Source organism: Oryctolagus cuniculus, chromosome X, assembly GCF_964237555.1.
Source record: "Oryctolagus cuniculus chromosome X, mOryCun1.1, whole genome shotgun sequence".
Lineage (NCBI taxonomy): Eukaryota > Metazoa > Chordata > Mammalia > Lagomorpha > Leporidae > Oryctolagus > Oryctolagus cuniculus.
This window is the reverse complement of record NC_091453.1, coordinates 72,466,199-72,482,832: the sequence shown is the minus strand read 5'-3', so window position 1 is coordinate 72,482,832 and position 16,634 is coordinate 72,466,199. Positions and strand designations below refer to the sequence as shown.

Here is a 16,634-nt window from a genome sequence, read left to right as displayed (position 1 = left end):
TAACTTTTATGAAAGTGCTTCATAGAAACATTTCAAACGGGATTATCAGGCTGCTGATGTCTCAAAAGAGCCCCAGAAAGGCAATGGAATGCTTGTATCACTGCCCTTCAATCAAGTGGGACTCTACATGTGCCAAATGTGGTTAGAGACTTTGGGACAAATGCAGAAATGCCCTGAAGTGACTGTGGAGGAAATGGCTTTTGCCTTTATCAGTGAGTAATTTATATCCTCATAGAGACATCTAAATTCTTTATATCACATGCTTCTCAAAGCAGTTTTGTCTATTTTTTTTGTGGCACTCACTAAAAACCCCCAAGAATTAGGCTTTTCCAATTAAAATGGTTCCACTTGTTTTTATTTTCTCCTTCCTGGAAGAGGCCCATATGAATTTGGAGAATTCTTCTCTGCTTCCCTTGAAGGCCCATCCGGTACAAAGGCCACCTTAGTTGAGAAGCAGGCCCTAATCCTCCACATCAGTCTTCTCTCTGCTTTCTGAACCCACACAGCACTACTGTGCATCTTACTTTGTTTTGTCTTCTAGTCATTTATGTACTGGTCTTAACCTCCACCCCTTCTTCTCCACTTGCCCACTTAATTCACAAACTCTTCACAGTGGAGAAAGCTTCCTTTGTTGCTGTTTTATGTCAGTCCCAATTTATAAGCCTTTTAAGGAAATTTTCATATATATTTCATGTATATTACATGCATATATAATTTTCATATAGTGTAATAAATGCCTATGTACCCATTACTAAGTTTCAACAGTTAGCAACACATGGACACATGGACAATATGGGACTTCCACTCTTTTTGCCTTCTTACTTTGGATTGTTTTAAAGCAAATCCCAGCCAACCCTTCATTTCATTTGGAAATACCCCAATATGCATGCCACCTTTTGTATTTGCATGTCACCTCCAATCAGAAGATGACTTGCATCTACCTGCGTGCCCTACCACTGGGAACCCACTGGATTATTTCAGAGTGCTTACTAAGTGCCAGACCTCTGGAGGCTCTGTCTGAGCTAGGGAGACACACCAGTTCCAAGTCACGATGTTCCAAACAGAATTGTTACAGCTCCAGGGAGTGAGCCTGGGGCGCAAGTGGGAGTCCAGGAGCAGGACCTGTAATCGCACTAACTGGAGCCAAGTCGCTTTTCTCATCTCCTGCTGACCCTGAATTCAAACTGGCTGTGAGAAGCGGGGTCTCCAGCAGGAGGCGCTGCAAAGGCGGGGGGGGGGCAGTTGGGGGAGGACTCGTAGGGGAGGGGAGGGCGCGGGGCTCGCTGTATTCAGCTTCTCCTGCGGGAGCCTGGGAAAGCGGCCAGCGCCGGCTGCGGGTGGAAACTGCAAGCACCAACGCCGTTTAATAGGCGAGCTGGACGCCGAGCGCCAGGGCTCTAGAGGGGCCTCGGGGTTCAGGTGTGGGACAGAGGCGCGGGAACGCGGGGCAGACCCGGCACCTGCTCTCCAGGTCTTCTCGCTGCTGCCAGTTGCTCTGGCCGCCGCCGCTTTCCGCCCCAACTGCCGCTCTTCCTGATAGAAGATCTCAGAGCAGGGCACAGGACAGAGCGAGGAAACACCTGTTTCCAAAAAGAAAAGAGGTGGGGGAAGCCCCCACCAGGCTTCCAATGGCCTCTCATCGAGCTCGCTCTCCAGAGCCTTGTAAAAGTGCGCCCAGAGAGCTAGCGGAGATCATTTTTCAAAAAGATCGCTTTCTATTTCTTACTCCCCCCTCCCTTCTCTCCTGTTCTTGAGTCCTAACGTCCCTTTCCAAAAAAATGTCTTCTTTGCTCCGTGGGGTTTCCCGCTCCTCCCAGACCCCTTAAGGCTCCCGCCTTGGTGTCTGCAGGGACGGTCACCATCTCCAGTCCCACATTTTGCAACTGTATTCGCTTCCGGATTTTTCACTTCCTCAGCCCCCTGCCGATCTACAGGTGGGGAGTGGGACTAGAGGGACAACGAAACAAAGAACCAGGGAGCCCCGGCCCCGGGCCAGATGCCCCTTCCGCAGCCTCAGACCAGCGGAGGAGCAAGAGGGGCTTGGAAGCGCGTGAACCCCACCCGCCCACCCCAGCCTCACTGCTCTTTCCAAAGGCAAGCAGCCCGCGGAGGCGTGGGAGGTGGGGACGGCCCCCGCGCAGCAGAGAGACAGACAGACCCCCACGGAACAGGCCTGAGTGGCCGTGGGCGCCAACAGCCTCCACGCACTGGGCTCCGTTATTTCATCAGCAGTTTCAGAAAAACCTGCCAAAAGCAGTTACGCCTCACTGCAATGTGTAGCTTTTTCCTGCCATTTTTTTTTTTCATAATAAAAGAGGGAGTGAAGCTCGCTCACTCTCTCCCCCCCTCCACCCCCCTCTCCCAAAAAGAGCCAAATGGATACGAGAAGGGGGAAAAAAAAAAGAACCCACACACCAATCTCGGAGGGGATGCCAGTGAGGTGTGGCTTGTATTTAAATATCCAATATGTCAATGTAAGGGGAGTGGGTATGTATATAAAGTGCCGTTTGCATCTGATAGCTCGACGAAGCCAGCTATGAGAGACCGGGGGAGATGGATGCGGACGGGAAGCCGCATTTCGACTGAGAGCAAGGTCAGGAGCGCGCTGCCCCACGCTCCCCGCCGCTGAGAAGTTCCTTGGACGCGAACAGACGTCGACTGCAGCTGGGCAGAGCGCGGAGCGAGGGAGCGAGCGAGCGCCGCCGAGTCGCCCGCGCCCGCCGCGGGGAGAGGCAGTTCGCGCCCCGCGGCCCCGGCTCGGCCCGCGCGCGCCCCGCACAGCCTGCGCCGCTGTCGGCCCCGCCATGGCGGAGGTGGGGGGGGTCTTCGCCTCCTTGGACTGGGATCTGCACGGCTTCTCCTCGTCTCTGGGGAACGTGCCCTTAGCTGACTCCCCGGGTTTCCTGAACGAGCGCCTGGGCCAGATCGAGGGGAAACTGCAGCGCGGCTCGCCCACAGACTTCGCCCACCTGAAGGGGATCCTGCGGCGCCGCCAGCTCTACTGCCGCACCGGCTTCCACCTGGAAATCTTCCCCAACGGCACGGTGCATGGCACCCGCCACGACCACAGTCGCTTCGGTGAGCACAGGGCCAGGCCGGTAGGGAGGCGGGCGGACGGCGCTCTGAGGAGCCGACGGCTCGGGGCTCCCGTGCGGGGCCCGCATACTGACCCCGGTTTGGTGCTGTCCGGGCCCGTCCAGGCGGGACGCGACGGCGCGGACCGGAGCCGCGCGGCAACAGGCGCGGGGCACCCCCGGACGCTCCCGGGAGGGGGCGGGGGCGCCCTGCGGTGTGGCCTTTCCTTTCCCCACTCCACCCTCCCTCCCCAGGAGAGAGAGGGGGGCTCCGCTCTGGGAGCTGGACTCTGAGCCTCCACGAAAGCAGGTGGAGCTGGGCGAGGGGTGGGAGTTCTCGCCTTGGAGGCCGGGGACCGTCGCTGCAGTGCTGGGCTGAGCTTTGTGGATAACAGGGCTGTCGCTGTCGCGGCTGATTGCCCGGAGCAGGAGCCTGCATGGGCCATGGGCGTGGTGGGCGTGTGGCTCGCGCCCGAGTCGATTTTGGCGGTGAGGACCTGGCAGCCGCGGCACCTGCCTGCCTCGGGTTGCTCTGCTTAGGGTAGGAGACAATCCAGGCGGCATGGCCTGAGCTGGATATCAGGCAATGTAGAAAAACCTTGCGGTGTTCAACGTGTGAGGGCACAAGTCCTGAGCAAGCTTTTGCCCGGGACTACCTCTGGGCTCCTTGATTCGGTGAGGAAACCGTCCCGGGCCCACTCCCAACCCTCAAAACAGGTGTCTCCCAGCCCCGGGACAGGAGACAGGCAACCTGCATCCAGGTTTGTCTCTCCCTGCCCACCCCTATGCGGGCTGTTCAAAGGACACAGCTGTCTGTCTCACAGAGAACTCATTACACAATTAATAGGAGCCTTGATCTCGGAGAGAGATCGTTAGGTTTCTAAGCAAATGTGTTCACTCATTAATTTGCCATTTTAATTTTCAATTTCCTAGTCTGGTCTCTATTAAGCCATCCTGTGGGTGCTGTGGTGGCTCTCCTCCCCGCCCCCCCCCCCCCGTGGCCTCTGCTTTCTCCTAAGGACCCTATAACCCAAGAAGGGCACCTTCTACCCCTAAGGCAGTAAAGAGGCTCTGCCTACCCTCCAAGCAACAACCTTGTTCTTTTCTTGTCCCCACCCTTCCCCCACGGTCTCCCAAACCGCTCCATCCTATTCGTGCCTTGCTAGAGCTGCATCTTAGAGTGCACAGTAAAGCAGGGGGCCTAGGGGCCACTCGCTCGGTAAAGCAGTGTCTAGCAAACAACTTAGGGCCAGGGTTGCTCTTCCTTGCTGGGAGCAGGCAGGAAACCTAATGAGGTCTATGTCATCTTGGAAAAATGCACTCAAATGGAGCTGGAGTACAGTAGGTTGGGAGGGGTAATGGAGGGGTGCAGGTGTCTGTATAAACTTGCAGCAGGTCCTCCAAAGGCTGATAAGGTGGGGTGGGAGGAGGAGGAGTGCTCACTTGGCTCCTTTCCCTCCCATCGCTTGTGAGTTTTGCAGTCCTCATCATAAGGAATAAGACTTGCACCCTGGCCTGAGAGACCCCCAGAAATGGCCTAAAGACACTGGGATAGGTCCTTGCTGCTACATAAAAGAAAAGCCAAGATATGATGGAGAAATTCAGAGTGGGGGCAGCAAAGGTGGAGGAACTGTGAGCATAGCTCCCAGCGGTTAACAAGTGTTTGTCTGACTCTGTGCATAAGCAGAGCCCAATAACCTAGAAGGTCAACATAAATCAGTAATAGGCTCTTGGGATAAGTGGTCTTTAATTACCTCCCTAAAGACACATCTTGATTTCTTTTCATCTCCCAGACCTGCTAAGGGTGTTAAGATTAAGGAGAAACCAAAGGAAATAAAACTGGCAGGAGGAAGGGATGTTTTCGCTGCTGCTTAACTGATGGCTTCATTTTTGGTTTTGCCTTTTAAACTCGTACACACACACACACACACACACGTACACATACACATACACACACACACACACACTGCCTGAGACCACCTCTGCATCACCTTTTCCCTTTTTTCCTTCTCTGACTTCCTGGAAGTTCCATGTATTTCCTGTAAAGGAAATGATAACTGGTCAAAGCTGTCTCTTTGCAACCTCCCCTGCCAACTTTCAAACACATACTTACTCTTTTCTCAGTTTAGCTTTTGGCACAGAAAGAGGTGGCGTTCGCGTTTGCTAACCCTCTCCTCCCTCCACGTTTGAGTTAATCAGCCAGGGTATTCAATAAATCGAAACGTTAACATTCCATAAGTGCTTTAGCAGTCAACATTCCAGCAGAGTAAAGTAGGCCAGACTTAAGATATAAAATATTATAGATTTCTGCTTGGGGGGAGGAGGTAGTCTCCAAAGGCCATGTAAAGTAAATAGCTATTTGTTGTAATTGGAGAGCAGGGCCCCCAAGGATTACCCTGGAATCCATGTGTTCAGAACGAGTCAGGCTGAGCCCAAGAGCAGCCCCGACTCCAAATAATAACCTGTTGGCATAGCATATGCTCCCCGCTCTCCATCTGCAGTCAGTAGCCAGGAGTATTTCAATCCCCGCCTGGCTGGTGGCGTTTACACGAGGTTCACAGAGATCCTGACATTCCTGAGGGGCACCTGTGGACCGGCAGCACTGAGCTTGGGAGCCAGACTGGAGGAGAGGCCTCCTGCCAGGTGGGATGGAGCAGGCTCATGCAGCTGCTTGGGTTTTCCAGTGAGCTGGTTCTTATTTGGCACAATGCCAAAGCAGCACCGTCTTGGCCCTGAAGGTCTGAAAAGGTGGCTGAGGGAGCTCAGGCCAGTTGTGGAACCAGATTAAATGACATATTAGCCATTCATGTCACTGGGTTCTGAAGCAGTGGGGCCCAGGACAAATCCATTTTGATTGAGGCCCTGGAGAGAGAGGTGTAAGAAGAGAAGAGTCTGGAACTTGTCGAGAGAAGGCCAGAGCCTGAGGTGCACAGGTCAAGATGGGGCAGCGTAGAGGGAAGTCCTGGGCCATGAAGGGGTAAAAGTACTGAGGACGATTTTTGCCTACTTAACACTGTGCCTCAACACTTTGCTGTTAACACCCCTGTCCAGCTGTGGCTGGGAAAATAGGAAAATGGCTTGTTTTCTCTCCCCGTTCATGCTGGCAGGGACTCAGGAGAAGGTTTAGGAATATCTGTTCCATCATCATGTGTCCCTGGGTTCCCACAGTCTGAATCCAGCTAATAGGAAAGTTGGCAGAGGGAAATGATGCCCAGAGACAGCTGGGCAGGGACGATTCCAGCTGTTGGAGACCCCTGTTCCTGGACCCAACCCAAGTGACTTCCTGTATGATCTGTCCTTTGGCATCGGGGTGAACACTGAGTTGGAGAAAAACGGTGGTGACTCAAATGGCCACACCTCTTGGGTTTCATGATTTGTTCTCACACCGGGTCTGGGGCGGTGAGATCACAAGCTGTCCTGTGCTACTTAATGAGCTCAGGGTAGTTGGAGACATGAGACACTTAGGGAAGGAAGGAGGGAACCAAGGCTCGAAGCTCGGAAGTCAGCTGCCTGAACAAAGCAAAGAACGCAGGCTCCAGGACGCCGGTGTCCCTTCCAGGGTAGCCCTCACAGCTGCGTCATCACCTGCTTCCCACTTTCCCAGCCACACTGGCAGCGCCACTTTGAACACGCCCCTGTTCTGCCAGATCCCTCTCCCAAACAGAGTACAACCACCCACCGGAGACTCACTGTAGTCCAATCAAGGCAGAGCAGAGTGGGCCAGTCCCCTCCACGGTGCTAGTTACTAGATCTCTAGCAATGCTGCCTTAGCTCACAATGACTTTTAACCCTTTTTCTATTTTTCACTAACTTTTGAATGATTTTTTTTATTTTTACGTGACCAATTGTTTTTTAAGATTATTTATTTACTTGAAAGTCAGTTACATAGAGCGAGAAGGAGAGGCAGAGAGAGACAGGTCTTCCATCCACTGGTTCACTGTTCAGATGGCTGCAATGGCCAGAGCTGCGCTGATCCAAAGCCAGGAGCCAGGAACTCCTTCCGGGTCTCCCATGTGGGTGCAGGGGCCAAAGGACTTGGGCCATCTTCCACTGCTTTCCCAGGCCATAGCAGAGAGCTGGATCAAAAGTGGAGCAGCCAGGACTTGAACCCGTGCCCATATGGGATGACAGCACTGCAGGTGGCAGCTTCACCCGCTACGCCGAAGTGCTGGCCCCTATGTGACCAATTTTACATTAACTTTTCCATAATCCTGCGAATCACCCAGCACACTGAGCTTACTCTAGTCATTCAAATCCTGTAAGCTAGTGTGTGTGTTTTGCTAAACTACACCTGCCCATTGAAGAGATGGGCAGACTTGCATATAATGAAGGTGCTCAAAAATACAAAATAATGGTCCATAGTTTCAAAAAAAAATATATGGGCCGGCGCCGCAGCTCACTAGGCTAATCCTCCGCCTATGGCACCAGCACCCTGGGTTCTAGTCCCGGTCGGGGCGCCGGATTCTGTCCCAGTTGCTCCTCTTCCAGTCCAGCTCTCTGCTGTGGCCTGGGAGTGCAGTGGAGGACGGCCCAGGTCCTTGGGCCCTGCACCCACATGGGAGACCAGGAGGAAGCACCTGGCTCCTGGCTTTGGATTGGTGCAGCGCACCAGATGTGGCGGCCACTGGCGGGGTGAACCAACGGAAAAAGGAAGACCTTTCTCTCTGTCTCTCTCTCTCACCGTCTAACTCTGCCTGTCAAAAAAAAAAAAAAAGAATATATATGGTTGCCTGAAGTGGGGAGGCAGATGGAAGCAGGGAATGGAGGTAAACAAAGAAAGAGATCACACAACAGCTCTTGCCCAGACCAGTTATGGCAATGGGCTATAGACTAAGGGGTGTGGTTAATTCAGCTGTCTGCACTTGAGGCTTCCCCACTCCCAACAGAACCCCAAACACAAAACACCTCAGGAAGTTGATTTTGGGGACTAAAGTGCAAGGCATGGATTCTCATTAAGTTTATTTTGCTGGCATCAACCCACTTGCCCATTGTTCTGAAATTGTTCTGGATCTTGAGTATCTCATCACTCTCGGCTGAATGTCTTTGGAGGCCAGGATAAGCAGTCTTCCTATGTCCACTTACAAGTCATTAAAAATCTAACCAGGGCAGACCCCTACCTGGCAGTAGCCATTTCCCCTTCCCTCCTGCCTCTGTGTGTCAGTTTCTTTTCTCAGGACTCCTTTCTTTTTTAACTTTTTATTTATTTATTTGAGAAATAAAAGGAGGGAGGGTGGGAGAGAGTGCGAGCGATCTCCCACCCTCCAGTTCACTCCCTGGATGCCTGCAGTAGCCCCAGGCTGGAGGCAGAAGCTGGGAGTCAGGAACTCAATCCAAGTTATTTGAGCCATCACCTGCTGCCTCCCAGTGTGTGCATTAGCAGGAACCTGGAATCAGAAGGGAAGCCAGGATTCAAACTCAGGCACTCTGATATAGGATGCAGGTGGCCCAAGCGGCATCTTAACTGCTAGGCCAAAGGCCCACTGTTCAGGACTTCTTTCCTTGTGCTGCAAGAGTAACAACCAAACTGAGACTAAAACTTGGAAGATTCCAATGCCAGAAGCCAAAGGCCAAAACCCTGAGTGTTCCACAGACCAACAACTGAAGTACCTTACATTCTTCAAGTAGATCTTTGGTATGCATCAAAGCTGCCATGTCAGAACACCCACCCACCAGCCCAAGCCACTGGGGCTCTGCAGGAGACTTCTCACTGGAGTTTTGAACCCATTTTCACAATTAACCACTTAAAATTTTTGATCATTAAGGAATCATTCCCAATCTCTATAGAGTATTATTACCCTTAAGAATTTCATTTTTAGATAAGAAAGACAGCCAGATATGAACTCATTTCAAAGCTTTGGATGCCTCCGACAATCATATCAAGTTTTTGGTCTGTGTGTTGAAAAATGTGGTTAGAGACAGCAATACCAGAGGCGAATCTAGTTGGCTATTATGTCTGTATCCAGATAATAATGCAGAGATGTGCTATCTGAGGACACAACTGCAAAGTCTTCCGTATGATCAGGGTTTCATTTCTGGGTCTTTTCCCCTCATAGTAGTTGATTATTTTTTTTTAATTTTTCTCCTGCTGAAAAGGAAAATATTTTCAAATCTTCACCTCTAACCTTGTCAGCTAAAAGGACATTTCTGGATCTCTCCCCTTTCCCCTTAAAGTTGCAACATCTTAAATCAGTATCAAATCCAGTACTACCTGCCAACTCTTTGCCATGGATAAACTTAAAATTCTCAAGAGAGAAGGGGAGAATGACAGGCTTGTCAGCTTGGGGCTGTACTAGCTGAGAACACTTTTTAGGAGAGAGCTCTCATGAGGCCAAGTATTCCCTCCTGACAGAAGCAGAGGGAACAAACTGAGTGAGTGGCCTGTGTGGCCTTTGTTAGAATCAGCTACTGGCAGTTGACAGCCTCATGTGGCTTTAAGGACATGGGAGCTGAGAGGGTGCAAAACAAGTTCAGTGTAGAGGACAGCAAGGCAATGCTGTGTGCCCTAGTGAGGAGGGAGATGACTTTGAGAGAGATACAGAGCCTGGCTTCATTCTTGCTTTTAGCAGGCTGCCCTCCCATTTCTTGAAATGGTGGTATCTGATAGCAGTAGCACCTTGTAATCAGGCAGCTTGCGTAGGCAAAGGCTTCTTGATGGTCTCTTCCTCCACATGTGCCTACACATGTTGAATAGAGACAGAGACTGTCTCCCCACCTTACAGATGGAAAGACCGAGGCCCAGAGAGACTGAGGGGCTTCTTTGTGGTTCTGATCTTGCTGTCAAAGATGGTTTATTCGGGCCATTCACCAAAGGCACACAGAGCTGGCTTCTAGTTAGGGATGAATGACTAGTAGCTCACATCATAGCTCTTGGCTTGATATTAATAATGGGAATGGTGTTCAATTTTTTTGCCCTAGGGATCCTGGAATTTATCAGCTTGGCTGTAGGGCTGATCAGCATCCGGGGAGTGGACTCTGGCCTGTACCTTGGAATGAACGAGCGAGGGGAACTATATGGGTCGGTAAGTTTAAGGTTTTCTTTTCATCGGGGGCTATTACCACTGGTGTTTGGGACAATGTAAGGCAGAAGTATAAAAACATTTATCTAGCTAGCACTCAAAAGGACTTTTGTCAACTGTAAAGGATTAGTGTCTTCTAGCGACTTCTTGGCCACCCAGGGCTTTGCTACTTGACACCTTCCCTTTTGCGGCCCCTCATCAAAGCATAAGCTTTTCTGTGGTACATTTGCTTTAACCTTCTCCATTTGAGGGGCAGTTAGTCTGATGATAACCATCAGCCATGCTGGTGTGTCAGGAGATGCTCAGGGTTTGGGGCATTAACTCTCCCAAGGAGCACTTCTGAATTTTACTGGGTGTCCAGAGGAACTGCAGACTAGCAGGTGCAAAAAAACAAATGAGCAAACAAACAAAAAGCAGTGGAAGAGCTGATCTTCAGACTGAGGATCCTGAGGTTAACCACAGTCCTCATCTCCAGATTGCTTCAGCTGAATCCCAAAGCCAGATGAAACAAACACATGAAGAAGGAGGGTCCCAGGGTCTGGTGACAGCCCTAAGCCCCCACTAGGACTGGGCAGGCTGCAGTGTCGTTTCTCTGTCCTGGAAGCTAGCCCAGCAGTGGGGACTGGTGAGTGACTTTGCTGACCTTAACCCTTTCAGGGTATCCCAACTCCTGGCTCTGACTTTTGAGTCACATAGCATGCTTTCTGGCTGCCCACACCCCATGAAATCAGAACACATTTTTCCCTGACACCTACGAGATAGGCCTGTCCCCAGCACTCAGTATCGGCAACCTCAGCAAGTAGTATGGCGGCCGGATCAAGTGTGAGAAGGGACAGAGGCAAGAGACCCAAGAGCTGCCAGCTTGAAGTAGCCAGATTGGAGGGGCTTTTCAAGGAGATCTTTTCTGAGCTTTCCAACTGACAAGCCTGAGACCCTTCATTAGGAGAGATCACAGCTCACCTCCCATGGAGCTTTATATAGATCTGAGGCCTTTGCCTGTCAGTTAACGTGGTTGGCTGTAATCTCAATGGATTTGAACATTATTAGCCCTAAGTAGGGAGAAAGCTCAGTGGGTGCCAGCAGGGCATTGGAAGGCTCCAGCAGAAATTCTCAGGCTCAAAGAGGCAGGTGAGGCCATCTCTTCCAATCTCATCCCTTCATAAAAGATCTCACCTAAACCATTTTTGTGTGGCTCGTGAAAGAGGATGAAGGAGATGCAGACAGGAGCATTTAATGCTCTTTAGAAGAAAGATACCCCTGTAATGCAGGGAGATGGAGCTGAATTTTTATGGTAGCAATGGGCTATTGCTGTTTCATGATTTCTCCACCAGCAAGCAGGGATGGGAGAGACAGACGTATAATGGCCTCTGCTTGATTTTCTCCCCCTCACAGAAGAAACTCACACGTGAATGTGTCTTCCGGGAACAGTTTGAAGAAAACTGGTACAACACGTATGCCTCCACCTTGTACAAACACTCGGACTCGGAGAGACAGTATTATGTGGCCTTGAATAAGGACGGCTCACCCCGGGAAGGATACAGGACTAAGCGACACCAGAAATTCACCCATTTTTTACCCAGGCCAGTAGATCCTTCTAAGTTGCCCTCCATGTCCAGAGACCTCTTCCGCTATAGGTAATGGACCCTAGCGTGACTCTGTGACCCATGTACTCTGGGGGCCGTAGTTGTCTCTGCAAGCACTATACTCATAGCTTTTCAATCCTTCCTTCCTATCAATTTAGATAACAGAGAAGCACTTACTGTTCAACTCAACCCAGTTGTTCCCTGGTTGTTCAAAGTGTATATCAAGGTTGGGTTATTTTGGGGAGGGCAGTGGGGGAGGGGGTGGGCTCAAGGGAATCTTGTATATATGTTTTTCTTTACTCATGTTCTTTCCCCTGAGGTGGCATGGCAAAGAATGGAGGCTCCTGCCAAGGGCCAGGGGTGTCTTGCCCCACAATCTACCCAAATTCCTTGACAATGGGTATAAATGAAAGACCAAGGAATCTGCCATAGATGCTACCTACAGAGTTTTGGAAAAGTCTCTTTAAGAAAATCCTTGGGGCTCCAGCCCTGCTGCAAGCCATCCCTGCATTGGCATTGCAGATTTCTCATCTGTCCTGACATGCAGTTTTCCTGCCATTGGAAGTGGGAGATGGGGTAGGTTGTACGAAAATGATATTAAAATGTAAGCATGGATACTGTGCATAAGGACAAACTATTTATGAAATGTATATGCTATTTATTTTATATATTTATTTATTTCAAAATAATTTTATTTTTAATGAGAGATGCTATGACTGGATTTTCATCAGAAAGAATAAGGTCCTACTGAAACAGGATAAAATGAGTTATTAAAGGCTTTTATTGGCAATAAAATTGTCTTTATATTGTAAATCGCTGTCTAATTCTGTTGATTTGTACATTTAGGATGAATAGAAGTTTGGCCACTTCTTTCTCCCCAACTTATTATCATTTCCTGATGTCGGCATCACACCACCTGTGCTGGAGGAACAGTATGTTTGCATCATTTAGAGGCCCTATGTGAAGTCATGTTGGTCTTTTCTGGCTCTATGACTTGAAACTTGTGAATTGGCCGGCGCCGCGGCTCACTAGGCTAATCCTCCGCCTGCGGCGCCAGCACACCAGGTTCTAGTCCCGGTCAAGGCGCCAGATTCTGTCCCGGTTGCCCCTCTTCCAGGCTAGCTCTCTGCTGTGGCCCAGGAGTGCAGTGAAGGATGGCCCAAGTGCTTGGGCCCTGCACCCCATGGGAGACCAGGAGAAGCACCTGGCTCCTGGCTTCGAATCAGTGCGATGCGCCAGCTGCAGCGCGCCAGCCGCGGCAGCCATTAGAGGGTGAACCAACGGCAGAAAGGAAGACCTCTCTCTCTGTCTCTCTCTCACACTATCCACTCTGCCTGTCAAAAAAAAAAAAAAAAGAAAGAAAAAAAAAAGAAAAGAAAAGAAAAAAAGGAAAAAGAAACTTGGTGAATCAAAGTTGCAGGAAGGCCTGGACCATCAGTTCCTGTAGAAGCTCCCACTTATGCTTAGGACTAGGCATAGAGCAAGCCTCCTTTGGGATTTGGTGACAGCCCAAAACTCTAGGGTCAGAAACCCTAATTGGTGGCTTTTTACCTCAGACATGAAAATGAAGGGATTCCAAATAAACAACAATCAACAGAGAGATGGAATTTTTTGAGCCAGTCAGTTTCCCTTCTGGAGATGTTCTCCCAATCCTCCACTTCTCACCCACCCCGCATCTGCTTCCAGTGCTTCTGGAGAATTCTGGGAAGTTGTCAATACATCCCCCTAAGCAGTAGTGCTCAGAGCATATGGTCTCTTGACCAGCAACATCATCAGAGAACTTGTTAGAAATGCAACTTAGCCGCAATTCTGGGAGTGGGACCCTGCAACCTGCAGCTTAACAGTCCTAGAAGATCTCTGTGCATGATACATTTTGACAAAAAGCAATGCGTTTTTACTTTTTTTTTTGCAGATGAATAGCTTATAAATAAAGTTATAGGGTAAGTTTGGCCTGTAAAACAAAAGTAGAGAAAAGTAGAATGGCTCTAGCTGAAGTGGGGATGGCACTCTTGGGTTCCCTCTTCCCCAGAACAGCCCCTGAGCTATCTTTCCCTGGCCTCTTTACTGATATTTACTGAGGTAGAAGCATAGGATTATTTGCAGTTTTCATAATGAGAATATTGTCAGGAGACAAGGACCAAAAGGAGAAAAGCTTCATTAAGTGCGCAGGTATCATGAAGGCCTAGCAGGAGATTTTTGGTTTGGGACAGTTTTTTCAATGTAGCCATCCACTACTCCTCCAACCAATTGTATGAGTGAAACTCATAGCTTAGGAACCAACTCACTTAAAAAACAAAAGCATAAAAAATTTAAAATAAGTAAAACTGAAAGGTCTATAAAAGCTCACCGAAATCTAAGTACCCAACAAGGAGGCCACACATGAAATAGCAAGTAAGACTGTACGTATGATTTAAAAATGCTCAGTTACATACCTTGTGTGATCATCAGCTTGAAAGCTAATTAATGGAAGCACCAAAGTGGAGACCTCAGTGGGCTAGGGTGATTAGGGTGGATTTGCTCCTAAAGGTAATGCCTGTTATGAAGAAGGAAAAGGATTTGTAGAAACACGGAGGCTGGTGGTGATGTTCATGTTGGGCTGTAAGGAGACACCATGTCTAGAAGTCTCTGGGAGAAGTCTAAAAATCACCTAAGTGACATTTAATCACATTTAAAAATATATCTGAGAGGCAGAGGGGTGGGGAGAGAGAACTCTCATCCATTGGTCCACACCCCAAATGCCCACAATGACTGGGAGTGGACTGGGCTGAAACCGAGAGCCAGGAACTCAATCCAAGTCTCTCATGTGTGTGGCAGGGACCCAATTACCTGAGCTATCACCATTGCCTCTCGGTCTGCATTAACAGAAAGCTGGGGTCAAGAGCTGGAGCTAGGTATCAAACCCAGGTATTCTGATATGGGACATGGGCATCTTAATCAGCATCCTATAGGCCGGCACCGCGGCTCACTAGGCTAATCCTCCGCCTTGCGGCACCGGCACACCGGGTTCTAGTCCCGGTCGGGGCGCCGGATTCTGCCCCGGTTGCCCCTCTTCCAGGCCAGCTCTCTGCTGTGGCCAGGGAGTGCAGTGGAGGATGGCCCAAGTGCTTGGGCCCTGCACCCCATGGGCGACCAGGATAAGTACCTGGCTCCTGGCTCCTGCCATCGGATCAGTGTGGTGCGCTGGCCGCAGCGCGCTGGCCGCGGCGGCCATTAGAGGGTGAACCAACGGACCTTTCTCTCTGTCTCTCTCTCTCACTGTCCACTCTACCTGTGAAAAAAAAAAGTTTAAAAAAATCAGCATCCTAACCAATAGATTAAATGCTAGCCCCGTCACATTTTTAATGAGCATCACACCTTTAATTTAAATCCAAAATCTTATCTGTGTTCAGCTACAAAGAACATTTGATACACAGCCACTGTTAAGGACTTATGAGCTACATGAGATCTATCAATAGGAAGCTGGCACTTCCCTGTGAGCAGGGCCAGTGTTATTCAAAGGCATTTGACATGGGGTTGGCAAGGCCAGAAGCACTATATTTGCAGGGAAGGATTTGCAAGAAAAATGTCATTGTTTAAAAATAAAAGGTAATATCCCCAAATCCTAGGTCAATACTTGGATTTTCCTCTAGGAGGAAGGGAAAGAAGACTAGGAGAACAGTATAGGGTCCTAGGGTGCAGGAGAAGCTTGCTCTTGATATTGAACTTTGAGGGATAACAATGAAAGGGATATGTGACCAGAAAATGGCAATAGGCAGCTGTTCTCATTTTCAAAATGATGGGAAAGGGAAATTCTAGAAATGGAAATGCAAGATGGATGACTTAGTACCACTAGATCAATCAACAGCTGATTTTTTTTTTAGATTTATTTATCTGAAAGGCAGAGCCACAGAGGGAGAAGCAAAGAGAGAGAAATCTTCCATCCACTGGTTCACTCCCCAAATGACCACAACATCTGGGGCTGAGCCAAACAGAAGCCAGGAGCCAGGAGCTTCATCCATCCAGGTCTTCTACATGGTGCAAGGTTCCAAGTACTTGAACCTTGCTTTCTCGGGCGCATTAGCATGGAGCTACATTGGAAGTGGAGCAGTAGGGTCTTGAACTGTCACCCATATTCCTGGGATGCCGGCATTGCAGGCCACGGCTTAACCCATTATGCCACAATGCTGGCCCCAATCAACAGCTGACTAATACCATATCCTTAAAGTGCTATGGTAATGGATTTTGTGTCAACCTAAAGGAAATTACAGAATAGTAAGCTCCTGGAGTGGGCGTTCAGCCTAGCAGTTAAGATGCCTGTGTCCCACACTGGAGTGTCTGGGTTAAATTCCTAGGTCTAGCTCCTGACTCCAGCTTCCTGGTAATGCAGACTCTGGGAGGCAGCAGGTGATGGCTGAAGTAACTGGGTTCCTGCCACCCACGTGGGAGACCTGGATTAAGTTCCTGGCTCCCACCTTTGGTCTGACCCAGCCCTGGCCATTGTGGGCATTTGAGGAATGAACCAACATAAAGGAGCTAGCTAGCTATCTATGTCTGTCTCTCTACCTCTTAAATAAATACAAATAAGTTTTTTTAAAGATTTATTTTATTTATTTGAAAGGCACAGTTACAGGTGGGGTGAGGGTGGAGGAAGAGAATAATTTTCCATCCATTGGTTCACTCCCCAAATGGCTGCAATGGCCAGGGCTGGGCCAGAACAAAGCCAGGATCCAGTAACTTCTTCCAGGTCTCCCACATGGGTGCAGGGGCCCAAGCACCCGGGCCATCCTCCACTGCTTTCCCAGGCCATAGCAGCGAGCTGGATCAGAAGTGGAATAGCTGGGACTCCTGAAATCATATGGGATGCTGGCATTGAAGGGGGTGGCTTTACCCACTGTGGCACAACACTGACCCCAATACAAATAGTTTTTTAAAAGGTAAATTTATTTTTTAAAAAAAGAACAGTAAGTCTGGAGCTCTAGTTT

General features: G+C 49.6%; 1 protein-coding gene across 1 annotated transcript; it reads left to right on the top strand.

Annotated features, from left to right (window-relative positions):
- The first annotated feature begins 2,542 nt into the window (after positions 1–2,542).
- Positions 2,543–12,486, top strand: FGF16 (fibroblast growth factor 16). Its single transcript, XM_008272943.4, has 3 exons — positions 2,543–3,078; positions 9,990–10,093; positions 11,483–12,486. Exons 1-3 carry the CDS (start codon positions 2,805–2,807, stop codon positions 11,726–11,728), a joined length of 624 nt encoding a protein of 207 aa, XP_008271165.2. The 5' UTR covers positions 2,543–2,804; the 3' UTR covers positions 11,729–12,486.
- The last annotated feature ends 4,148 nt before the right edge of the window (positions 12,487–16,634 follow it).